A 25400-nucleotide genomic window follows, 5' to 3' on the forward strand; every position below is an offset into this window, starting at 1 on the left:
ACACACATAGAACAGGACATCAACATAAATGGACGCGGCACAACGGGCCGCAACCGATTGTCGCAACCGAGCCAATTGCAAATGCGCCTTAAGTTACAGCAAGAAAGCTATCGAATTACTCCTTCTGGTCGACGCCTGATCGGTATATGGGTGCAGCAACCTCGAATTGTCCATCCCTAAAGTGACACGGATCAATCAGAAGGTTCCCCGCCGACTCGCCACCGAAAAAGGGGGCGAAGAAGCTTTTAAAATATCAAATTAAAATGGACACCCGTGCCCTAGTGTGACACACTGCACGCCACGGTCCATTTTCCGGTTAAGGATTAGGTTTTCACCCTCTTCGGGTAGGGTGTTGGTGAATTTTGAACCCGTCCCGACCGGTTGGAGCCACCGGGCCAAAAACCGATGGCGGTATTATGACGAATGATGATGTATGGGAATATGCTCTGCGGACATGACGTCAATAATGCGGGGAAGTTAAGCAGTTCGAGGAGTTCCAACGATTGGGACGAAATTGAATTGCTTGGCACCGTTTGTCCGCAAAACGTTTCTAGCGAGCGATTCACTAGCGATAATTAATGCTCATCTAACACTGGACTGAACCTGGTGGCAAGGGAGTGACCGGACTGGACGTGATCGAAGCGATAGCCGAACCAATATAAGAATATCGCATTCATATTTATCTTTCTATTTGCCAAAGTACTCCGTTTTCCCACAGCATCGTGGTGGTATAGTTTTTGCCCATCGAAAGCATCGTTCATTTTTGCTCTTTTTGTTTGTTGCACGTTGGCCAGATTATTAAGAGTTAGCAGATGAGGAAGCATTGTAGGTATGGTACACGGTACATGTGGAAGGACCGCATTAGCTTGAAAGGATCTAGGATATATTCATTTATTTGATTAAATTTTTGGAGCTCTGTTTACACATCCGATTCCGGTAATGCACACACAAAGCGATACACACATACATGCATGCATGCACACCGATCGGAGAAAGTGTGTGTGTGTATGAGTTCGTTTAGGATGGATTGAGTACGTTTGAGAAGGGTGAGCTGGAAACGCCGCATCAATATGATACATCCGAGCGAACCGAAACGTCATGCAAACAAATATTGTTGTCGGTAGATTTTAGGAACATTTTTTTTTTGCAAAAGTTTAATGAAATAATCAACAAATAAGTAAGTAGAGAACTTACCTGGCACTGGTGTTTTTCTGCAAAGAAAAAAGAAAAGAATATACGCGTGAATTTTACATATTTTTACATTTCAAACATTACATTTCACGGGAACAACGATTTTTTTCTCCAAAAATACATGAAGTAGACATTACAAAGCAATTACAAGGTTCATAAAAACCCTCAACACAGATCAAACAAACAATCACAAATCATGCGTCTAGTTTCTAATTAAATTGTTATTATGTTGGATTCGTGGCTACGATTTATTTTCTGTATTTTTTTTATTAATACCGGCCTAAAAGTTGCTTGGAAGAATATTTTAGATTATTACCATAGCATGGTATATCAACCGATGGTGAAATATCAGTAATTAATTTCAATTTCAGTAACAGCTTCGTGCTTTATATGCATTATGCTCCAGATAGACAAGACCTCTCTGTCCGAATGTTTTCGTTGAATTTGGAATCCTTTCTATATGACACTCAAGAATTGGAAGAAATCAGTTTCCGTTACTCCTTATGTTTAGCAACAATGACAAGTCCAGACCAAGATATAATATAATACAGATAAATACCTTAAATATAATTTGTAAGTTAAAATTTACAATTAATAATTAATTAATTAAAAGTTTTGATATCTTTTGTATCTGGAGTTTGTTCCAAACCATTCACTAGCAAATAAATAAAAAAAATTAAAATTATCTTATTTTTATTAATCAAATAAATATTCGGCTAAATACCGTAATAATTAAATATAAAATAAATAATTAAACAAATACTAAAGCCGTAAACGTTTTTTTCAAAACCACTCATTTAAATCATTAGATATTTTGTTAGCGACATCTATACGTCAAAAAAAGAACATAAGAATGACATCTGTTTGTCATGAAGTGGAAACGCGGAAAAGCGAAAGTATGCAAAACGCAATACGTTTGAATCTATACGCTTTTCGCGAAAATTTTCAAATTGAACATGGCTGGTACAGTTTTTCCAGTGGTCGACACAATCAATTACTCATCAAATTCTTCATAATATTTCGTATAATTTCTACTGAATATTTGTCCTGATGGATGCTGAATTGGAAGCATAAGACAATTCCTTCGAAAAGTTGAGACGGTTTAAAAAATTCAACAACCGAATGTTTCAACTTTCCAAATCGATCTGTTTTGTGAAAAAGTTCTTGTAACTTCTTTAAGGAGATACATCTGTTTTACAAAATAAAAGATTTCACTTAGAATTTTACACATAAAACTGAACTTGTTCTTTCCTAAACGTTGTTTGAAACAAAGCAAAGCTAGATAAACGATTCTTTTAAGTAATTCCCTTTAATTCCATTCACCTTTTGAGTTGCAGCAGTTGATTTTGTTTCCCTTTACATTAATTTTCTATTTACGTAAAAATGATGTCTCCATAGAACAGTCCTTCTATTCATTCATCGGAATCAATGCGAACAGATCGTCAAGCGTCATCGTGTTCAGAATCGAGTCAGCAATCGGTATGCCAACGCGTGAGATAATTTCAGTTACTTCCGGTGCGAAGTTAACCAGCACGGAAGGAACAAGATCCTGGATGACCTCGTTAAGCAGATCAGATAACTCGCCCCCAAGCAGCATTCCTTCGATGTTGTTCTGTGAGCAAAACCAAAATCAATGTACGTCCCATTAGTGAATTGTTTCTCCCTGCGGTGCAATTTATCATAAATTTATACAACCTGCAGCGATCCAAGCCGTACGTTGGCTTTCAGTTCAGGCATGTGAAGATATCCGGACGGTAACTGCCGAAGCAGGGCCGTTCCTTGGATGCGAAGATCACGAGGAGCAACGTTAAAGTTGCCCAACCCAAACACCGGAATCAATCCGAAAAGTCGTCCATTAGCATCATATTGTCCACGTGCGACTATATCCGGGAAAAGGAAATCGTACCGAAACTCCATCTGTATAACGTTCAACGTCAGGGTACCCTGGAAACGATCCAATCCATCGACAAACAGATTGCGCAAAATGGCGGTAAAGCTGCAAATGGCGAAGAATTGGAGTTTGGGATACAATCGTGTTCGAAGCACCACTTGTAGCGTAACACTTTGCTGACCTACTCTAGCAATCCACCCAAGCTTAGGTCCACGTCAAGCTGATCGGTTTGTAGTGGAGCCATTACGGGAATGCCCCGTTCTGGATCTCCCGTTCGCAGTAACTCTCGGATGTTCTCCAGCAGTTGAGCTAGAGCTTCGTCAAGCGTTGCTCTTTGGTCTGGTTTAAGCACTTCCAGCTGCTGTGATTGGAACGGTATAACAGCAGCATGGCTGATGGCTAGCAGCAGCGCCAGCAGAGGAACTACACGACCCATTGCGGTAATTCGGAAACACACTTGATTAGAGCAACTTTCTTAAAACGGACAAGAATTTTGTTCACAGGAGGACTTTACTAAAGACTGCTGAAGGGTTGATTCGGTGATCGTATCTTATATGGAATGGAACCTACAATCTGATTCCTTATCGTAAGTCAGTCGACTGATTGGGCTTCCGTGGGGGTAAGCAGGTGATAAATCGGGTACCTCACGACGCAACGATGCCCTTTGTTCTTGTAGAGATAAATACACAACACAACACGTTGTGGAGCAATAGTACATGAGAAACAATCTAATGGCATTGTTGATTTGGAATAAGTAGAAAACAAGTATCCCACTCATAAGAACTTCTACATCTGGCTTGCACTTTCTCAAATAGAACTTCATAAGAACTTCAAATGAATTGTTCGACAAGCCGAATTTGTGATTTATACTAGAAAACGATCAACCAGACATACAATCCCCTATTACTTCTTACGTACAATCAGCACAAAAACAGATTAATTTGCTGAGTATGTTTCGCTTCTTAATCTTATCGTTGCTACCGCAGACGAATGATATCAGATTTGAAACAGTTATCAAAGCACTTTTTTGTGCTACAAGTCGTTTCAAAACAATTCCCCCGTTGTAAACAGTAGACACGAGCAGGCGAATCGAATCGATGTTAGAGTAATGTAAGACAAAGAAGTACATTACCCACGTAGATAACAAGTAAATGTGCGATAAAGCAAGTTCCATAACAACACGCACGATCGCGCTAAAATAAAATCAGCTGCAATTTATTTTATGTATCGATCAAACATTATTCCACAACGGCTCAATGGTATCATAGCCCTTACGGGAACAGTAAACCCATCAGATCCTCCATCGTGCGGGTAGCCAGGAAGCGATTAGCGATCGGAACAACCAGCGCATTCAGCAGATTTGTCATACCGTCCGGGAAGTTACGCAGCACCGATGGGACAATGTCCTGAATGACGGCATTCAGCACATCTGACAGTTCACCACCCAGCAACAAACCCTGGATATTACTTTCGAGCGAACCGATCTGCAGGCTGATGGAGAAATCGGACAGCATCAGATAACCGTGCCCGTTGTCGGTGATGGTGGCAAATCCGGTCGCTACGACGTCGCGGGGTCGCACGAAAAAATCACCAATACCGAAGATTGGAATCAATCCCCAAAGACGCCCGTTTGCATCGTAAAATCCGTTCGCAGTGATTTCCGCGAAATTAAACTCGAACGGGAACCGAAGCGATGCCAGATCGACCTGCAGCCTACCGACGAACGTATCCAGCCCAATAATGTTCATCGGGGTAAAGCGTGCGTCAAAGCTGTAAGACGAAAATTGGGGTTTGTTAGTGTAACTTCATACGAACAGTTACTGTTTCGCCTTATTGTGTCATACTCTAGCAACCCTCCGAAGCTGGCATTGATGAAAAGATCCGGATTGTTGTACGGGGCCAGTATTGGCATACCGGTTTCCGGATTTCCCGTACGCATCAAGTCACGCAGGTTCTCCAGAATGCGCCGCATGATGGCATCCAGTATGATATTCTGTCCAGCGACCTCTGGCGGAGAGTAGCAATAAACAAAGCGATGAAATTGGATGCTGCGGAATCGAATGCACCACACTAAAAACACTCACCATGTACACCGACGGTAGCCGAAAAGGCCATCAAGACCATCACAATCAAACCGGTACGCATTTTCGGTGCTTTGTTCAACTGGTCGGGAGAGCTAAAATTAATAAAAAACAGCACACTTTTGAACCACCAATTACACGCAGGACAACTTTAGAGGAAAAAAAGCACCTACTGTTTCCTTCCAAAGGTTGGACAAATAAGCCCGGCCATCGGTAACAAGGTAGCATTTATAGGTTTTGAAGCATTATCGTTTAGCACTCCGATACCAGTAGCGCGTCGGTGGTGCTTATCGTGCGCTGGTGACATTTTTGTTTTTGAATCGAAGAGCATGATTTGGGGGCGGGTTAGGAGTAATCGGACAAACGATTCTCTTGGGTGGTAGGTTGAAATCGAAGCAGATAAGCCGATGGCGATTAAGGTAGACTCGATAAAGCTTATACACGTATCGCACCTGGTGAACTGGACAATCGTTTCCAGCTACCGTACTATCGACGGTAAAGAGTACAACACCTGGACAGAATCAGACCGGCCCACCACACAAAGGTAGGAAATAAATATTTTTTAGAAAATGTGTTATGCTTAAAATTAGAACTTATGGAGCTTAAAACAAAAGCAATATTTGATGTATGTTCCACACAAAAACATCCATTCCCTTTCAACGTAATTATGGCGTGCCGGAGATGTTTTGTGGAAAATAAATCAACCCGAACAAAGTTCTTGGCGCCTCAAGTCATAATGTTTTACTTGCTGCTTTTTTTTCTTCTCTCTCTCTAACCGTGCCAGCATCCAAAACTTTTACTATCTATTGCGGAATGTGACCCATGTTCGCAATGACGTCATTGCTTTTGTCATATGACGTCATTGTTCACGTGTTTTTTTTTGCTCTTTCGTTGGCTTCCCGAGCCGTTCAAAGCGGACAGATTGATATAAACATAAATGTGAAATCGGAAGAATCTTACTGCTTGGGTACTGGTGGATATGCTCTGCAAGCAAACGGAGATGAAGCGCGCTTCTCTACTAACACTCACATATAAGAGCGGAAAAGAGAGTGGCCCTTTTATGGACAGCATAGCAAGCATCCTGCGTCAATTTCTCCTCCGATAGACACACAGCAAAATGTGAGGATAATTCACACTCTCCGCATTGTATAAACACTGGACACTGTGCTATTGTTTCTCATTATTGAGTCGAATTGTTATTACAACTTATTCAATTCATAATTAAAACCCCTTTGTATTTTTAGAAGGAAAATTTCGATACCACGGACTGTGCACGATATTTTATTTTAAAAAATAATGTAAACTTTTAGTGTAAAATAAATTGAAAGTGCTTCAGTGACTCCTAATGAATAACCTAAAGGTTGTCCCACCAAAGGTATTGATACGTAGATTGGGTTTATCAGTAACAAAACTGCAGTATGATAAGTAAGCTTTGGTATCCCCACTGGAGTATGATATCGACCTGAAACAATACCTTAGGTCTTTCAAATTTTGGCACATCTACTACTCTTTATTCAACTCTGACAACCAATGCGGCGATACATTAATAAACTTAACATCCTATTATGATTTCCAACAATTACTTAGAAGTAAACCGGCATAAATATTTCGTTAACTCGAGTAATTGAGCAATAAATATGGTATAATAAACATAACTTAGTGTATAAGGGTAATTGTAGTCACCTAGTAAGTAGATGCATTCCTGTACCGGTTCCAAAGAGCACCAGCGGCTAATAGCATTTACTCAACAACTTGAAGTAGCCTACATGAGAGCATACTTTACACCAAACAATGGTGAGAATATAGTAACCGTTCAGTATATTTAGAAGGCTCATTTGATATGTACCGTCGTGTATGTGTCTGTGTCTATATATGTGTGTCTGAGGGAGAGAGAGACAGAGAGATAGAAATGAGCATGAGAAATTCTGCATCAACGTATATACGTAAACGCGATGAAACGCAGCGCGGTGTGAGTATGTGTAAAATTTTATTGTTTTCTTGCTTCAAGATTACACACTTCTCTGACCGAGTAACATCCGAATACTAAACGCTGGCTAAAGAGATCCAGTATGAGATTGAACTCGCTGTGAAGCGGTTGTGGTGCATGCGAGTACTAAGTGTAACGCGGTGCTTTTGTGCTTGACTTCCATCTGAGATCTCGCTCTGACCGATACCGAACCGACTGTTTCCGTGCCCTAGTGTGCAGGTATCCGTGTGGCAGAAAACGTCCTTAACGAACCACTAGAGTGTGTGCCGCAGTCAAAAGTCAAATCGTGTGAAAAAAAACTTTTGATGCGTGATTTTGGACATCAGTGTAAACGGTGTAAAGCATCAACACTTGGCGTATAGCTAGTGCAACGAAACGGTAATAGCGTGATACTACGATGGGAACCCGTCAGAGATGTCTCCATAACCATAGGTGTTACTTTATTGCGTCTCGGCATTCCACTCCAGTTTGTTTTGTCACTTTTGCCGTAAATTGGTGCGTTTTGTGCCAATGTAGGTCGCTTCAAAAAGGAAAACATTCCGTCACAGAAAGGTCACCAAAAGTCGATACTGTGAGCGTATTTTGAAAATTTTCCCTTCTCCCCCATAGTATGTGGCCCGTATTGCATTGTCATGCTATTCCTCTTAAAAAAAAAGAATAGCAGCTTATTATTAAACTTCAATCATCTCATATCCTCCGTAAGGTATCTCTATTGCTTCTTTCCTCTCTGTCTCTCTCTATCTCGCGTTTTCCTACCATTCGGTTGCTCTCGGATTCTCTTGCCTTCACGCTCCTTTGTTCCCAGCCAGCACAGAAACCGAACCGGCGGAACGCTGCATTGCGAAGGCAACTATCTTCGATTCGGAGCTCGCTAGGGACTTCCTGTCTATTATCCTGCGGTGAAGCTGCCCCGAATCATCACTTCCCCCCTTTTTCCAACTGCGTTCCCTTTTTTCGCTGCGTATAGTGTGTGCGTACCTCGTGGGTGCTCCCGTACACCGGAACAAAACCCCGGCAGCCTTTTTTGCAGCCTCCAAATTTTCTTTTTCTTCTTTTGCCCGGCACCAATCGCCTCAAATGTGGCAGAGTGGGACCAAAGCTAAAACGTGTTCCCGATGGTTTTTGATCAACACTTCCACAAAACATCAGCTAAAGCTCCCAAAAAAAAAGCTGTCTAATGGGAATCCTCTCGGCTTGATTGGACGGTGTCGGTACACGGTTGAAGTACTTTCCTACCTTTCGACGCTGGGAAAATGCTCCTCTCACGCTTGATAATCACCGCAAAGATGGTGACGCTGATGATGGTGCTGATGATGATTGTTATTTTGGTATGCGGTTGGTAGTAACTCGTGGTTTTTTGCTGCTTTGCTTTTCACCCCATGCTCACTAAATCCTTGGGTGGATGGTGTTAAGGGTTCCGCACTAGCTAAGGTAGGCAGCAACAAAATTATGCGGCGTGGATCGAGCTGATCATAAACAACAACGCGCACAGAGCGCAAACAGCGACGATCTGGTGAAGGAAGCGAGCCACGGTTATTACGCTCGTGTCCTTGACGATAAGTCCTTGCGCGATGAACTGTGTATATGTTGCGCTACTACAAACAGGGAAGAAAATTTTAACTGTTATCCATTGGTGTTATTTGTTCTTGTATTTAATTTAACATTTAACAAAACGAAATGGAAATAATAGAAGGTTCCATGAAACTTTTGTTCACCAGAAAAAAAGTAACATTTAGAAACAATATTTTGTTTTTTTTTTGCTGAATTTGTTGACAGAACAGTACACCAGGCACCCTGCTAGTTGCGACATATCATCTGCAAGAACGATTTCACTGCAGTAGTTGCTCCGAGACGGCTTCATCTTCATCACGCGTACGAAGGTGGGCCCGGTGGGCTCGGAAAACTTTGCTCCCAAAGAAAGAAAGGAAAGAAAAAACCAGTTATTACCCACAAAACTCTCGCCACATGTGCCACCCGCCGTCGTGCAAAAAGGCTCGTCCTTCGCAGTAGGCACGGTTACCAATACAGCTGCAAACTTTGAATCGGGTTTTCCTGGCAGATGGTGGGAAGTTTTCCTTCTCTCAGCAGTGTGTTTCAATTTTTCCCCAACCACCCCCCAAGTGGATCGCACATTGGAGACACGATGGAGCTTTGTTGAGATACGGTCTCTTTCTATCTCCCGCTTTCTCTCACTCTCTTGATTGTCCTATGCTCAACATACCAACATTGCCCCTTCGTTTTTTTTTCAACTTCTTCAGAGAAAACCGAAAAACTACATTTGATGTTGCTGGTTCTCACTGTTGAAAGGTAGTTGTGAAAAACTTAACCAACTTCGAAAATATAAGAGAGGAAGACTACGCGAGAGAAAGAGCAAGCGAGCGTGAGAGAGAGAGTTAAAAAGACTGGTAGTAGCAGCATTGCTGTGTCACCCGTGGGTCAATCGGTACGTACTTCGGATGTCCTTTTCAGTCAGTTGAACAGTGGAACGGATACGGTGTGCGACCTTAGGCGGTACAGTGTGCAATACATCGGATTGATGGTTTGCACTTGTGTCTCCGGTTGGTTTGTATCGTTTTATCACATAAGTTGTTCAAAGACCCAGGACGTGCTATGGTAGTTATCAGCAAGCTTTTAAGAAAGTTCCACTCGGTAATTTCCGAAGGCAGTAGTAGATTCATTACGAATTTGAAACCGTGATTGAACCGGATCCGTAACGTTCGTTACAAGGATATCAAGTGTTATCAAGTTCAAGTTCATAGCACCGTACGGAGAGGTGAGAAAAAATGTGATTCGTCCTTGTGCTCCTTAAACGAAGCAAGACCCAAGTCTTAGAAAACAATTGTGCTAAGTTCTGCAAAGTTAAGATAAGCTTTTGCTAATGAAAACGCATTACTACCATTGATTAGAATTTCAATTTGATTTTAGATTGCTTCCCGTGTCCTTTTCTTTGTGAGTGGATTTGTGTGATCCGTGTGCGTGTGTGTAACACATCATTAACCGTATTGTGACAAAGTGTTCAACAGCAAACATTAGCAGCTTGGCTACTGCAAGAAGTGAAAGTACACAAAACTTACAGTGCTGCGTACGAAGTTACTGAGCATAATTCTTACGCCGTACAGAATTTTGAAGGTGCCGGAACAAAAAGTAAAAAAAAAAATAATATAAAAAATAACCTTCCGGATATAGCTGCACCCATCAACGGTGCGTGTAGGTGAGTTTGGTGACGTGTAGTTTTGAGTATTCAGAAGTTCGGGCAGATTGTGTGTTTGTGTGTTAGCGATTAGTGTTTTTGCTTGAAGCTGCAGAAAAATTTACACGGCACCGTTCGAGTTGCATTAGATGAGCAACGCTAGTGGATTGTTCTAGTGGATTCATAATACTAAGGTGAGTAGCGATACACTGTTGAATTTCCGATGTTAAACTTTTAAAAATAGTCTTCAAATGTCTATCACACATTCTTGCTTTTAAAACGTAATAAAAGCTTAACCATTTTGCTGCTAAAAAAGTTTAAAAAGAACATTGAAAATTGAAGCGTCAAAATGTTCTGAACAATTGTAAGAATATTGTAGAGATGATCGAAATACTCTTCTCAAAATCTTCAACAATTTCTATCCATAAAAAAGGGTATCATTTTTTTTAAGATTAAATAAAAACTGGAATATCTGCAATGGTTTCTTAAACCCATCTTTTTAGATTGGTACAATAAATCATCGATAAATGGCTATCGTGTTCAAAGTCATTATTTAGTCTTGAGCTCTCGACTTTTGGTCTAATACTCCCAAGGTTTTAAATGGAGTCTCAGGATCTAGTGAGAGACCTACAAAATAAAGATTGAATACTATTCAACATATGTATAATAAATAAATCCAGAAAACCTTTAAACGATGCCGTACAACCAAACTAGCAAGAAAAAGACATGAAAATGTTTCTTCTGTTTAACTCATATCACCTCAGTTTTGTTGGTAATTTCATCCAATTGCCGAATGAAACAAAATCGTGTAAAATACTCTAATATTCTTAAAAATATGAAAAATTCATTTAAAATAACAATCAAACTGTTAACATTTACCTTGCCCTAACGACCTCATGCCTGTCATAACTGGCTTTTAGGACTTATCACATTACTTTTGCAGGTATTTTTTTAAACTTTCCCAAAAAAAAATTATTCAATCTGCAGAGAAAACTATCATACCTTACTCGAGTTTCCATACACAAATAATAAAACATCAACATAAAACATAAAAAGGTAAACAAAAACACGTACATCATGGAATCCCTTAAAGAAAAGTTCTTCAATTTTCAACATTCGCTTTTCCTCCACTCCTTTAATCGTGTAACGCCAAAATATATCTTCCTAGTATTTTTATACTTACGAATAATGGAGCTCGCGCATAAGCAATATCCCTGATGGGTGCAGATAAGTTTGTGAAAAATTGCCTCCTTCCTTAGTGGAAAACATGCATCGCTCATCGTTGTTGACATAAGCGTTGTAACGTACGACAAACACCTCCCTTCCCCCCGCACATTTTGGCTAACTCGATTGCCATGCAAGGAAGAAGCACCAGAAATAACTTGAATGATGTTAAATAAATCATTGTGCATGCTTCAACCGTGGTGTATACCAGTTTGAATAATCGATAAAGGAGAGCGTATTTTTCTGTGTGTCTGTGTGTGTGTGTGTGTGTGTTGTTTGTTGTTTTCCTTATCAATCAGCTTGTGTGTGTAGGGAGAATACACTTTGTCCACGTCATGGTTGCGCTGGTGGTGTTTTAAAGCTTAGCCAATTTAAAGCACCATTTGTGAAGCGCGTGTTACTGTTTTAATCTCAGCCATTCGAGTGGCTTGACTTTTAAAGGCGGCCACTTACACACCGGTCTCAACATAAGTCTATAAGAATAAGACACGACAATACCCGGCAAACGTGCATGTATTGCTCAGACCACGGGGTACACTTTGCTACAAAAGCTTACCTCCCGGAGTCTCCAACCAACCTCCTTAAGCTAGGGTACTACCACTGCCACCACTCCTCACGATAAATGTTTAACCAACGGTGGTTGCAGCGGGAAAACAGTTCACTTTTAAGTATTGTATCGTTTTCTACACACTCCCATTTGCGCCCTGTACTCGTTGGCTTTCAAACCGTTTCTTCCCTACTACTGATGGGCGAGGAAACTTGAGCTTTCTTAAAAAAGCAACTGCCCAGACTTTAAACGTCGAGGCCTTCAAGGCTCTTCCGTCAAAGATCCGGATCGGGCAAATAGGTATGCGTGTATGTGTGTGCAGCATAAGCCTTCCACAAAATGCTACGGGGGCCCCTCCCCCCAACCCATCACTGTCAGCAAGTCACGTACGCAGAAGGACTGTACGGAAGACAAATAAACCAAGCAAGCAAACAAACATCCGTGTACCAATGGGGGAAAAGATAGATGGTGGCACACACATATGGCCGTTTCCACACGGTTCAAGGTTGTGTACGGTGGTAAACCTTCTTCATGCAAACGATGCCGTAGGGGGTAGGTTGGGGCGGATGGTAACCACCCACCCGTTGGAAAGTGTTTAAATTTTTAATCATCAGTCACCCACTGTACAAATGATTATTCACCAGCATTGTACATACAGTAGCAGAGCAGCATATCGTTGGATGGAAATGTGAAAGAAAGAGCAAACGATTTTCCAGGCACAATAGGAAGGTTTCTTCTATCAAGAATTGGCAATCATAACAATGTGTGCAGGTTGGCAAAAGTTTCCTAATTTTGTGATTAGAATATAAACATTTGTTTTTTGTGTGTGTGTGTGTGGGAAAACATAACTCTGCTATCAGGGACGTATTTGCTTGAGAAGTATCAGCAGGATATAACATCAGTAACTGACTGTTGGATGATGCCCTAGGCAAGGATACTAAGGAATTCGACAATTGCGCGACTCTTCAACTTACACTGACTTCAACATTCAATCGTGTCACTGATGAGTCATGACCTCGTAACAGTTCCGAAGAATAATTTATTGTATTTCTTATCAACTAAAATCAATAAACCACAACGAAACGGGAAACGGAAGACAAATACACCAAGTTAAAATATAAATGCAACTCCTAAGCATGTCACGCATTCGAGAACAAAACCTCAATTCGATTAAGCTGTGTGAAGCCTGTTCAAAGCATAAATATGTATCTATTTTTTTATTTTTGTTCCGACGGTTCCACGCATGATGTCTGTGGCTGGTGGATTTACCGTTGTCATTCAGATATCGACGACAAAAATCTATCGAAACACTTTTTTGCACGTATGCTAGAAGAGCTGGAACTTTCTTCCACCTCTACTATTGCCAGTTGCCAGATTCGGAAGAGACACCAGATCAATGCAAACCTTCACTTGACCGTTCGCGTTGTGTTGATCCGACCGGATGAAACTGGTGTAAGTATGTGTGGAAATAATATTAAAAATTTATTGCACGTACTTAATCTCCGCTGTCGCAAAACGCTTTCTGCAGGTCCCATGGAGGGAATAGTAGTGACCACAGTAACGTGGATCACCGCGCTAGCACATGCTGTGACAGTGTGTGAAGAAGGGAACCGGCGTAACAGCGGATTACCCGTAGCAAATGTTTCGATATGGACCACCATGGACCACATAAATGGGAAGAAAGAAACCGAAAAAAAAACCATTGAACAAGGTTCATACGAGATACCCAGAAGCTCGCACGGACATTGATCCGTGAGGACTATCCCCCAACACATATCCGGATGTAATAGAAACGAGCTAGGATTTTTGTCTGGTGTCTGTGTGTGTGTGTGTTATCACTGCGATCCCCGGCAACCATCCCAACTGCTCGCCGATGAAGCCGTGAGGACGTAGACTAGGGATTTGGAAGGATCTCCCTTTTCGGACGATACCAGGTGCTACAACATTGTAGCAAACACAACAATGTATGGTTCGAAGATGAAGTCGTTTTTGGTTGGTTTTGTTGCTGCCCCCTGTGTGATTTATCGTGGAATGGAATGGTCGTAATAGGATACACTGCCGGATGTAGTCTTTTTTTGTAGTCGTTTTCTTTTTTGAGGGGGGGTTTTTACATTTTCTTTGCTGGCCATAAAGAGGACAAATAACTTTTCGTATCAAAATGTACGGTATCTTTTCACTTATCTTACTTTATCTTTCTAATTTTGTTGATTTCGTTAAACACAGTTTTTAAGGGTTTCTTTGCAATTTTTGAGGTTTTATCTAATGTTTCTTTAAAACTATTATACTGTTGAGTTTTTGTCAGTTTTATATGATTTTGTGATAGAACACTTTGTTGATAGTTTAATATAAATACAGAAGAAATTTTCATAAACTTATAAGATAACTATAAAAATGTTATAATAACTATAAAAGTGAAACGAGTTGTTTTTTGGGGTATTTTTCGACCATCGTACAAAGAGAGCTCGTAATGAACAACCCCTTGCTGATCCCACCAGTATTGAAAATATAAATTTCTGTTGAAGAAACAATTCTCTTTGGAGCACGAAAATGGAATAAATTCCATTAAATGAATATCTCTTTTCGTGCATTCATTTTTGTTGAAAGTTTGCACATGTAGCCAGATTTGTTGAGCTTCCAAATTCAGTGAGCATTAGTGAGAATAACCTAACAAACTCTCAACCACATATCTACGTATTTTAGGCGAGAAACCCACACATAAGAAATTGAAATAAATTATGTGAAATCTTAAGATTTTCTCTTTTTGCTTAACACTAGTGCCTCTTGGCTATTGCCTACCATTTATATTAAATTTAAGTTCACATATTTAGTTTTACTTCCCTGATGTTGCTACACAAAACTTTGATTGTTATGTGATCTCAAATCCCTTGTGCTTTTGTATTGGAATTGGAATAATGCCCACAAATAGAAAACGCAACTAAATGCTGTTAGCGAAACAACTATTATTTTATTTACACTACTGTTGTTTTTAAGTTCGGTGTATTCTCTCCCAAACACACTAACAACAGCATGTACACTTTCGTCTCATAATTTGCCAACCGCGCGCAATAATTTGATGTCGTACTGTGAAACATTTCAGCACCATTTTAATGTTGCCTAAAACTCACCACTTCATCAACTATTCTTCTTCAAAGCACACCAGTTCTCGCTACGATATCTTTCCCGTTCGAGTTGGTTTATGCTGAGTGGATTCGTTTGCCGCTACGTTCATTGCTCCCTTTGCGTTAATGAATCGCAAATATTTCCATTACGAAGTGCATTACGATCGTACCGAACTGTTGTCGCTTTCGGTGTTAGTTTTGCTGGCGCGCTTTACGAAGGTAACGTCTTTCTACGGCCCTTCCCGCCTACCTCCTTTGCCCCTTGTGTACGGTTTCCTTAATAAAGTCAGCATTAAAATGTTGACGTCTTTCCCTTCACCCGGACGGTGTCTCGCGATGTAAATTTACGATCTCGCTTGGATTAAAACATAACGAGAAAATATTTCCTTTCCTCTCGAATGAATCGGAAGGGGGGCCCGGGTGCCATCTTCCACCGCGCACCATGTCCGTCCGCATCAAATGTGGGTAGAATTGTGCAAACTAACAGCGTATCCGCAGGACGAGCCCGAACGAACTAGTGAAAGCCCATTTTCCGCTGACGAGAACTAATCACAAACAAGCGCACCGGCTGCCGTATCAGCTCACCCTGTGTTCCCCGCGTCAGCATTTGTTTTTAGCGTATAGTTAGGTCCTAAAATTACCGTTTCAATGCCACCAAAGCAGCGGAACCGAATGCTCGGAAGAAGGATATATGAAGTACGGCGCTTGTTAGTTGGAAAGAAAGCGAAACCTTCCCCACCGAACACGGAATGCTTCTTTTCTTGTGTACCGAACACAGACAGTCGAAATCGTTTCTCGCATATCTCGGTGTAGGGTATGGGTAAAGGCCAACAGCGAAAGCATACCTTCCTCCCCAAAAAAAAAAACCGTCCGCCCTACAACATGACAAGCCTTCACAACTTCACCGAACACCGAGCAGCTCGAGGGATTGGTTCGTTCCGATGTAAGCGCCAACGTTTCTATTAACGAGAAGGGTTTTGTGTTGTATTTTTGGGGCGACTCTTTACTGTCGGTTCGTTTGCCAAAATTCCAAACATTGCTGTCTAAACGATAGAGGAGTGTCGAGCGAAAAATGTAATACGTGCCATGTTAAAATGACTCACTGCACACGTATTTCCGAGTGTCGTAAAGGGATTTTTGTTAAAAATAAAATTCTCAATTTTTTTTATAAAAACAAAACAGTTAAGACATGAGACGCTGCAACATTTTATTCAGACTGAATTAAATAATACAAATCATTGTACTTCGGACTGTTTGTAGTATTTATTTTTGAATTTTTGTTTTGGTATGTTTTCAATCCAATCTTTCAAATATTCATTAAATCAGTAATAAAAGAGTAATAAAAGAGTAATAAATTCGAGCATAATAATCAGAGCATAGAAATATTTGCATTAATTATAGCAAAAGAGCTGGGAATAAAAAAGGACAGGAATTTAAAAAGAAGCAGACCAATAAAAGCCAAAAGAATAAGTAATATAAAGGTATCAAAATTGTTAGTCAATTTTTCCAGCTTTGTTCTTTCCAGCTACCAAACATTAGCACACTTATGAATATGAAACATGTTTAACAAACTTACTTCGAACAACAACAAAGCACCGCGCGCAACGTCCTTAATCACAAATCGCTCCCAAAAATTTCGCTTCATTGTGAATTATTTCACCATTTCGCGCAAGGTGCGCTAAAACAATTTTTTCTCAAACATTTGATTACTTTCGAGTGCAAAAGCGCGTACGCGTGTGTAGAATTATTTTGATTTGTTTTTATACTCTCGACTCATTTTTTTCTTTTTCGTTTCTTTCTGTTCGCGATTTGATTTTTTTCCAAATAAATTATACCAGCAATGGTACGCCACACTTTAAACCCAATTTTAGAGGTGGAGAAAATAAAAAAAAAACATCCTTAAGACAACGAGAAAAAGCACATTTCTCCATCCGTTTTGTTTGTTACCAGTTTTCTTTTACGTTTGCCTCTCTTTTTCTTTCTTGTTCGTTTAGAGTTTTTTTTGCTTCCCTTTCTAAACGAATGAGCAATGAAATGGAAAATCCACCTTGACCAAGGTACATGGTTAAGAAGTATGTAACGTAGCAAAATACAAAACCTAGTAAAAGAAAAAAACGGCTTCCCATCTCCCGAGCGGAGTGGAAATTGCTAATAGCCTTCAGGCGAGAAAATGGTTTTTCACTGCGCCTTTAGCACGAATGCTGGAGCACGTTGGAGCTCCACAAACAAGAAAAACAAACTGTGCAAAAAAAACACACCCGTAGAAAAGACAACTCACGGTAAGCAAGGCCACTTGGAGAATCATCCTGCAAAAAAAAAACCGTACGTTCCGGGTTGGTGAGCTGGTTTCGCTTTTCCGGGCAGCTGATGGAAGGCGAATGACGAGAATGTATTTAGCTATCGTTGCGGTAGCTTCCCTCATTTTTTTTTCGTTGCGTTTGGTTATATCTCTCTGTTGTCTTTCACAGCCACCCCACACAGTCATCGGCCGTAAAGATGCGGCTTACCGAAGCAAGGCCAAAAAGTTATCCGCTCGGTGTCCGTCGTAGAGCGGAAAAACCCGCGCAGAGGAGCAAGAGAGAAAGCGAGTGAAAACGAACGTAAAACTGAAACGCGCACTTATATTACGCGCGCGGAGGGATTTTTCTCAATCATCATTCGACTGTTGTTGTTGTTTTCCGTGTACCGTACCTTTTTTTTAAGGCGACCGACTGTGCGCCTACGGAGGCTTCCATAGTCCGCGGGTTGTTTTTTTTTTTTCCTTAACCGAGTACACCACTCAAGCCATCGCGGCGGTGTCCATTTTGGGGGCTGGCTAAAAACCCCAATGGAGACCCAATTTCGAAAGAATGAAGCAAAAAACCTTGGAGAGTGGGACTTGCGCCTGCATAATTTGCAACCACGCTGTCGAGCTGCTCACTGGTGTCACTGTTTTACCCAGGTCGATACGCAAGTTAGGGCAAGATTTTGGGCCAGGTCAGCAGATTGGCAAGAAATTGGTGTGCGGTGTAGCAAACGATAAAGCAAGCTCACGAGCCAACAAAAAAAATCATGGAACCGGGATAATAATGGAAGTAATAAAATTTGCTAAATTGCGCTCGAAGCAAAATGAATCAGCGCCCCCTTTGGGGAATGATTGGGGAATGGGGTGATGTATTTGAAATGGATGACCATTTCAAACTGAAGCAGTTCGATTTTTGTGTATTCGATGAGATGCGAAACGATACAAGTCGTACATTTGTTTGTACAAAATTTAATCGAAATTGAAATATTTTTTTTACATTTAATTAGCATTGATTTTTCACACGCTAATAAATTTATTCGTATCAGTATGAATTTCGAAATGAGTACAGATTAAACGAAATCTTGGGTAGATATTTGATTGGCAGTGATGAAAAATAAAACATTGCAGTTTTACCATTCAACACGAAATATCGAAATATCGAAATTATTTAATTAATTTATAGAATATATTTATTGCTTTAAAACTAAAAACAAAAACACAATAACAAATTCATTTTACAAAAACCTAATCAAGTGTTGCAAGTAAATGGAAAAAGCGAATACAAAATGTCAGACAACATTTAATTAAAACAAACTTTTTATCATCTCGTCGAATCAAAATGCGGTGGCTTTGCTTAAGGGGGTAAAATAGGAACCGTCATTTTGGTACGTTTGTCCTACAAAAATATAATTTTCGATTGCTGTGAGATACTTTTTTTTGCGACTCGCTAACAGACAACAGTACTGCACCAAAAATAGGACATCACCCGCGGCCACAGCCCAGCTGGCTGCATTTAGTTGAGAAAAAAAACGAATGAAAAAAAAAGATAAGTAGGGAGAAATATGTTTGCGACAAAAAAAACAACGAGTAGAGTCACTCGCGCACAGTAGTACGAAACACACTCACATAAAGACACTACCCTTCGAGCGATGGTGTCTTTTTCGGTTGCGATGGTTAAGAAGGGAAGATCTGCCAACAGTGCAAAGCCAACGAACCAAGGCCGGAAATCATTTTTATGAGCCCCACCGTAGGCATTAGTGGTGGCATCGACCGTGTTCGTTGCAAGGCATCGGCCACACCAGTCATATCTTACCCGGGCCGGGCATGGGATAAGCGTAGGAGTGGGAGGAATTTTGCCGCACTAAGGAAGGGATCGGGTCGGGGAGGGGATGGGATGAATTTTTCATGCCCCGTGTGCCAGCAAATATCTGCTTTATTATTGCGTTTTCTTTACACCAACACCACCTGCTGCAATACGCTCCTTTTTTGAGGGGCGGCTTATCCGAACACCCAGGATCGAAATTCTAGCGGGAGGTATAAAATAAATTCGTGATCTTTTTTTTGCGTTTGCGTTGGATTGTATGCATCTCGCTTAGAAGTGGATTTAAAAAGAGTTTTAGAATTTAATATTGCGTATATCAGCGTCATATTAAGAGCAATGTTTTCTGTTGTCTCAACAGACAAGAAAAATATCCATAAACTTATGATTTTTTAATTCAAAAATTAAATTACTTTCGTCATAACTTAATGTTTAAGATCATGTTATACATAGATTTCTGTTCGTGCATGGAAAAGCAAGAAACGAATTGATTCTTGAATAACAGTTCAGTAAAATACATTTTCCAGGAGCTAATGATTACAGATTGTTTCATGCAATGCAGATAATTATTTAAACCCAACGTAAGATGGTGAAAATGTCAACGCGTAACTCATGCGTCTAATGCCATAGAGTTCTTCATAGAGAAATAAAAAGAACCACCTGGAGGAAAAAAAATGTTTTCCCAATTTTCACAACCATCCGTCTCCTTTGTAAAGAAGCAGATAAAGATTTAGAAGCAAATAAAGGAGTGTTCTCGTATAGGACGATGATGCCTACATCGTACCTCAAATTTCATTTTGCAATATTCTTTGTGGGCCACAACATCGAGGAGAAAACGGTTCTACTTCTTCAAATGGGTTGCAACTTTCAATAATGTTTTTTTGTGTTTTGCTTTTCCTTTATTTTTCATATATCGTGCCACGGCACTATTCCGTGTACTACTGGCTTTTCGATTAGTTGGCACATAATGCAAGTATGTTGTGGTGCCTTTTAAACGTCCTACCAAAAATCTTCAGAGAAGAAAGGTGTACTTACGTAAAAGGTGTAAATCATTAGTTTTCCTTTGAACATTGCATCGCATGCAAGGGAGCAACATAATTCGAGAAAAATGTTCAAATTCGCCTTACACGTCATGATACGTGTTGGTAAGTTGCATTTACTCAACAGTACAAAGCATGATCACGAAAGTAAATCTTTCATCCTGTTGAAAATGGTATTGAAAAGTGAATATAACAAAAATTTTATCAGTACTGTACATTGGTGGAGACGCCCAGTACACCACAACAATAAAGTACCAGGCGTCTCCATAAAAATTTCACCGAAATTAAATGTAATAATTTCTTTATAACTGAGTTCAAGTCAGCGTTTAAAGCGATTTCATTCATAACTGGTGCATACCCAGAGCTTTAAAAAATAACAAAACACCACCGCAAACAACCTATCACAGTTACCCCCTTCAATTCCGTGGAGAAATCAACCCTGGGACCGAATGTGTTTCGGAAAAAAAATACAACCGATAAGTGTCCATAAACGTGCCCATAAAAGCAATATAAATCACATTCCATACTTATCACACGACCATCCCTCACACACACATCAGTTTCACTTAAGTCCCTACGGGAACGGGGGAGTAATGGTTAACACAGAGAACCACACCGAGGCTAAGGGTGAAAGCATTTAAGGGAATTGATTTCACTCGTCACCCGTGTGTCCCTTTTCGGTAGCTAAGCCATTTCCTCCAAACCGCTAACCATATATCATCGTGCCGGACCCGTCGTTTTGACTTCCTTTACCAACGACTAAAACAAAACACTGTCCACGTCAGGTGATTTCTAGTTTTTTCACAAGACGAAAGCTTCCCCGTTCGTTAAATGGTTTCCGCACGCTGATTAGCATTTCGAACAAAATGAATTATGACACGCGAGATGTTATAAAATTCTACGATAGTTATCGCCCCTCCATGGCGCTACTGATAGGACAGTTTAAACATGCATAGTCGTTGCAGAAAATACGTATCCATTGTGTGAAACGGGCTTTTTTTAGTGACGTGAAAACAAACGAACCCGGTGCAACACGCAAACAACGGCAACGAAACTACCACCCAAGAACAATGCACAGTGGATGAATGGCGAACAGAAGGTGGTCATAATTCTTCATCAAAAAGTTTTTTCATGTTTTCAACTAAACTATGATACAAGATATACAGAAAATTGCAAACATTCTATGATGCATAAGCACCTCCTAAATTATATTTTTTCAATCCACCATTTAAAAAACATCTTTAAAAATATTAAGTTTCCGTTGTGTTCAGTTATAGGAGCCTACAGTATGCCATTTTTTCATCACTCTTTCTTTGGGTGCACTACAGCACTACACCATCATGAACGAACTCTTTAGAGGCGGACCTTGGAGCCACGACCTTGGCCATGGTTAAATCATAGCTTTCTGTATCCTTCACCCTTATTTATTTTTTCTTTGGTTTGTTACCCTATCCGCTTGCCTACATGAAATTAAAACTCGACAACAAACTGGTTTGAAAATGTTCGAAAAATCAGTTTCGAGTTCCTTTTTTCCCATTACCCGTTTCAAATGAAAAGCGTAAAGCTTTGTACGAAACAATGGAGTACCCCGTATTTGGAACCGTGAAAAGGAAAAGGAAAAACACACACACAAACACATTTATACAAAACAAACAACCTTTCCACATGACAAAGAGAAAACGGTTCCAAAGAACGACTTTGACTTTTCAATAACCTTGAACACGTACCAGGTGCAACCACGTGCTATTACGAGCCAGAGGTTTTTCAACGCTCGTCTACACACCCGGACATCCCAAGATTAATCAAAGTAAACTGACCTCTGTAGTAGCCTTCAGCTCGTGCACGCTTACAGGCGCCTGGAGTTGTATGGGTAAGTAACAAATGGAGTAAAAAGTTTTCTTCCCATTCTTGGCTAGTTTTTTTTTCTTCTGTCGGAAGCCATTTTTGGTGAATTTTTGCTCGTTTTTGCGCGTTAAGCTGGATGTGTATGTGTGGACTGGCTTTCCCGAATACTATTTGCCCGGACCACGGGGGTCTGATGGGGGTACACGGTGCCTCTCACTCGTACCACACCACCCGTCGGACAAATCCGATCCCTCAAATCGGATTAGATTCAGCAATAAAATTAATTGAATTGACCTTCGTCTTCGGAGACTTTCGAAAGGGAATCGAAGCCGAACGAGTACGGTCAACCACCGGAAAGGAATGGCGAGAGGCGACAAATAAGGGACCGAATCTGGACGAGAAAAAGGACGACAACCGTTGGCCAAAGTCAATCCTGGTTGATAAAGTCTTGGTTGATTTTTTTTTTGGTTTCGCTTTGTTTCTATTTTGCTGGTTTCAGTATGTTCCACAATGGATGTGTTGGTTTTTGTTTCTTTCTTACTTTTGCTTTCGATTGGTGCCGAAAATCGCAGGTAAATCAAACCCAGCCGTTCGTGTACTTTAGCTCACGAGCACACGAAGGTGCTCATTAATCTATCTAATGGCTGCCGAGTTTAGGCTTTAGAAAAGGCGTTCGATATGTATTTTTTATAGCGCAAAGCCTCACTTACGCTCGGAAAGGTACATTCTATAGTGTCGAGTCTCCGTCGAGCTTTTCCACTGACCACTATTGTTACTTCTAAAAGCTGGTTTTTATACCAATCACAACTTACTCACTTGTCATGGTCTAGATAAGATCCTTTGCAATAAGTCGTACCTAATCTTTGAATTTGTTCTCAGTATCGCTTTACGTTTAATCGACGATTAGGTGAAGTTTTAAATTCATAAAATATAAAAATATGATATAGAATAATTAAATATCAAGCTCATTTATTAATATATAGTACATTTGTTATATTAAATGTAGAATAATTTGCAATCTACAATTGCTCTTTCAAACAGGAGAAGCAATCAAGGAAAAATATCCAGGCTAACATGTGAACTGCAGTCAATGCATTATCATTTATCCAAAAGAGATTAAATTTTTACCGAAACAAAAGAAGTGCTGCAAAAGAAACAGCACCCATACACATACACTAACTGTAACACAAATTTAATGATTTATATGAAATGCAGCACACGGGTTGTTTACGTTTTACAATAAAACTCTAAGGTCGCAATGTTTGCTCTCACGCACATTCTCTCATCAGTCATAAATCTGAAAACCCCCTTGTAAAATATACTGCATGTGTTACACAAAGGTGTAAACCATTTACCACCAATCCGGTGTCGAGAAATGGCAAAACAAAAACAGAAATAAACGAACTCGGCTAAAGCGCGACATTGCGGCAGGAAATGAATAAAAAGACATCATAAAATAAATAAAACTTTTAAAGCTAAAGTGAAAACAAAAAAACACATTACAAAAACATTGGCCTACCTCAGTAGCAAAGAAAAGAAAAAAAAACAAACAAACAAAATATCAATACACAAAAGCGTAAAACGAAAGATAGAAATGGTAAATGGGGAGCAAATAAAATGAAAGCCAGCAACAACAACAAAAAAAGAAACAAACGAACAGAGAAAGTGAAGAAGAAAAATTGTGCATAACGCACACATGCACACGCTGGCATACAAAAGCGGTGAAGGAAATTTATTACAAATTAAATTGAATTTGCTGCGTAAATCAAGTGCTGGCGTTTGCGCTAAAGAACACCGCACCGACGTTTTCAGCTGCCATCACGCATTTCCAGTTAAACCCTTGCGTTAGGCAACCGTTACCGGTATTTTTGTCCCTTTTTTTCTTCTTTTTCTCCCGCTCGCTTTCTCTCTCGTTTTCACACTTGTATCCTCCTGTTTGCAAAGGTGCAAAAACTTCTGCGGGTCTTCTTCCATACAGACCTTCACTGTCACACCCAGCCGCTCCCATTGTGCATGCCAGCGTTTTATCGTCGCACCATTGGCTTTGAGGGTAGGTGGCAAACTCCAGGGTATGCTAAAGTTTTCACTGCCAGTCTACAGCACACTAGGTAACAAAAAAAACAGCCAAGAAAAAACAACGAGTAACAGTATATCATCCCCCGGGAAACGAAGGTTGCCGGTTGTCCTTGGTGCGAATGCACGGGCTTTAGGACGCCCGGTCGCGATCCACAAAGATGTGAAACCACACGATGAAGAAGTGAGGAAGAAAACCAGTTCTCAAAGCTCTTGCTGCTGCTGCCTTTGATTGTCCTCCCTTCCCCCTTCCACCAACCCCTTTCCCCCTTACTGGTGTATTACCGATCGGCAGGCACCGAAGGTTTGAAGTTGACTTAAGCCCCAACAAAAGACAGGTGTGACAAGCTATTGCAGAAAGCTTTTAAACTGTTTACCTTGTCCTCGGTAGCGTTAGGGAGACCCTGGTAGTACTCTCTCTCTCTCTTTTTCTCTTGATTTTCTCTCGCTCTCGCTTTCTTTCTGGCAAACGTAGACAATCGCATACATGCATACACACGTTCCTCGGGTGCAGATTCTTGGTGAGAACATATTACTGCAACACGGACGGATCGATGAAGAGGCATTAAACTGGGAGGCTTAAAGAGGGTGTAGTGTGTGTGTCTGTGCTTGTGTGTGTAGAACATTTTATCGAAAGACTGCAGAAAGCCCAAAGGCGAAACCTTCTTACAACCAAGTTCCAAATTTGTCCAAGCACACTGAATAGAACTGAACCCGATTGTTTGGATTGTGGAACGAAACGAACTGGAATGCGTAATCGTTTAAAAAAAAATACACACACACGAACACAATCTATAAAGGAAATTTCTTCAGACAGCCAGAAGCAAAAGGAAAACACTCGCCATATCCCATAGGGATGTCGACATTCGGGTATAGCGAGGAAAGAGGAAAAACAGTTTAGTTTCACATCCATTTGTCGGATGCTGTCAATAGGCAGCAGCAGGGGTTAAGGATCATGACGTTTTTTTTTGTTTCGATTTCATCTTAAAACGCCTCCCTCCCGACCCCCGCGGTCGGTGAAGCTTGATTGCCGAAATCTTTGTTTTATTCTCTCTACCATTCAATCGGGCTACGATATCACGCCGAAAGGATCATGTTTGAAAAGGTGT

At 40.5% G+C, this 25400-nt stretch overlaps 3 protein-coding genes across 4 annotated transcripts in view; 1 reads left to right on the plus strand and 2 right to left on the minus strand.

Annotated features, from left to right (window-relative positions):
* Positions 1–2476: 2476 nt before the first annotated feature.
* LOC125763116 (uncharacterized) lies at positions 2477–3614 on the minus strand. The gene is made up of 3 exons (XM_049425952.1): positions 3268–3614; positions 2887–3187; positions 2477–2803 (listed from the first exon to the last, which is right to left on the minus strand). The coding sequence occupies exons 1-3, from the start codon at positions 3516–3518 to the stop codon at positions 2600–2602; spliced, it is 756 nt and encodes a 251-aa protein (XP_049281909.1). The 5' UTR covers positions 3519–3614; the 3' UTR covers positions 2477–2599.
* A 634-nt stretch (positions 3615–4248) lies between these two features.
* Positions 4249–5509, minus strand: LOC125763107 (uncharacterized). Its single transcript, XM_049425940.1, has 4 exons — positions 5337–5509; positions 5167–5258; positions 4927–5089; positions 4249–4852 (listed from the first exon to the last, which is right to left on the minus strand). The coding sequence occupies exons 1-4, from the start codon at positions 5492–5494 to the stop codon at positions 4354–4356; spliced, it is 912 nt and encodes a 303-aa protein (XP_049281897.1). The 5' UTR covers positions 5495–5509; the 3' UTR covers positions 4249–4353.
* A 423-nt stretch (positions 5510–5932) lies between these two features.
* Positions 5933–25400, plus strand: part of LOC125763056 (acetylcholinesterase) — a 73549-nt gene continuing 54081 nt past the window's right edge. For both annotated transcript variants that reach the window (XM_049425827.1, XM_049425828.1), the window contains exons 1-2: positions 5933–7528; positions 10076–10534. The gene's annotated coding sequence lies outside the window, so the exon portion shown is untranslated. The remainder of the gene's footprint in view (positions 7529–10075; positions 10535–25400) is intronic.

This window comes from Anopheles funestus, chromosome 2RL (assembly GCF_943734845.2).
Source record: "Anopheles funestus chromosome 2RL, idAnoFuneDA-416_04, whole genome shotgun sequence".
NCBI classification, from domain to species: domain Eukaryota; kingdom Metazoa; phylum Arthropoda; class Insecta; order Diptera; family Culicidae; genus Anopheles; species Anopheles funestus.

What these genes read in the sequence shown, in the direction of transcription:
- LOC125763116 (XM_049425952.1), bottom strand. Translation starts at nt 3,518, where the DNA reads ATGGGTCGTGTAGTTCCTCTGCTGGCGCTGCTGCTAGCCATCAGCCAT. An exon ending in AGCTTGGGTGGATTGCTAGA is followed by an intron (nt 3,188 to 3,267) that starts GTAGGTCAGCAA and finishes CGCCATTTGCAG; the next exon opens with CTTTACCGCCATTTTGCGCA. An exon ending in TACGGCTTGGATCGCTGCAG is followed by an intron (nt 2,804 to 2,886) that starts GTTGTATAAATT and finishes TTTTGCTCACAG; the next exon opens with AACAACATCGAAGGAATGCT.
- LOC125763107 (XM_049425940.1), bottom strand. Translation starts at nt 5,494, where the DNA reads ATGCTCTTCGATTCAAAAACAAAAATGTCACCAGCGCACGATAAGCAC. An exon ending in CCAACCTTTGGAAGGAAACA is followed by an intron (nt 5,259 to 5,336) that starts GTAGGTGCTTTT and finishes TATTAATTTTAG; the next exon opens with CTCTCCCGACCAGTTGAACA. An exon ending in AGCTTCGGAGGGTTGCTAGA is followed by an intron (nt 4,853 to 4,926) that starts GTATGACACAAT and finishes TTCGTCTTACAG; the next exon opens with CTTTGACGCACGCTTTACCC.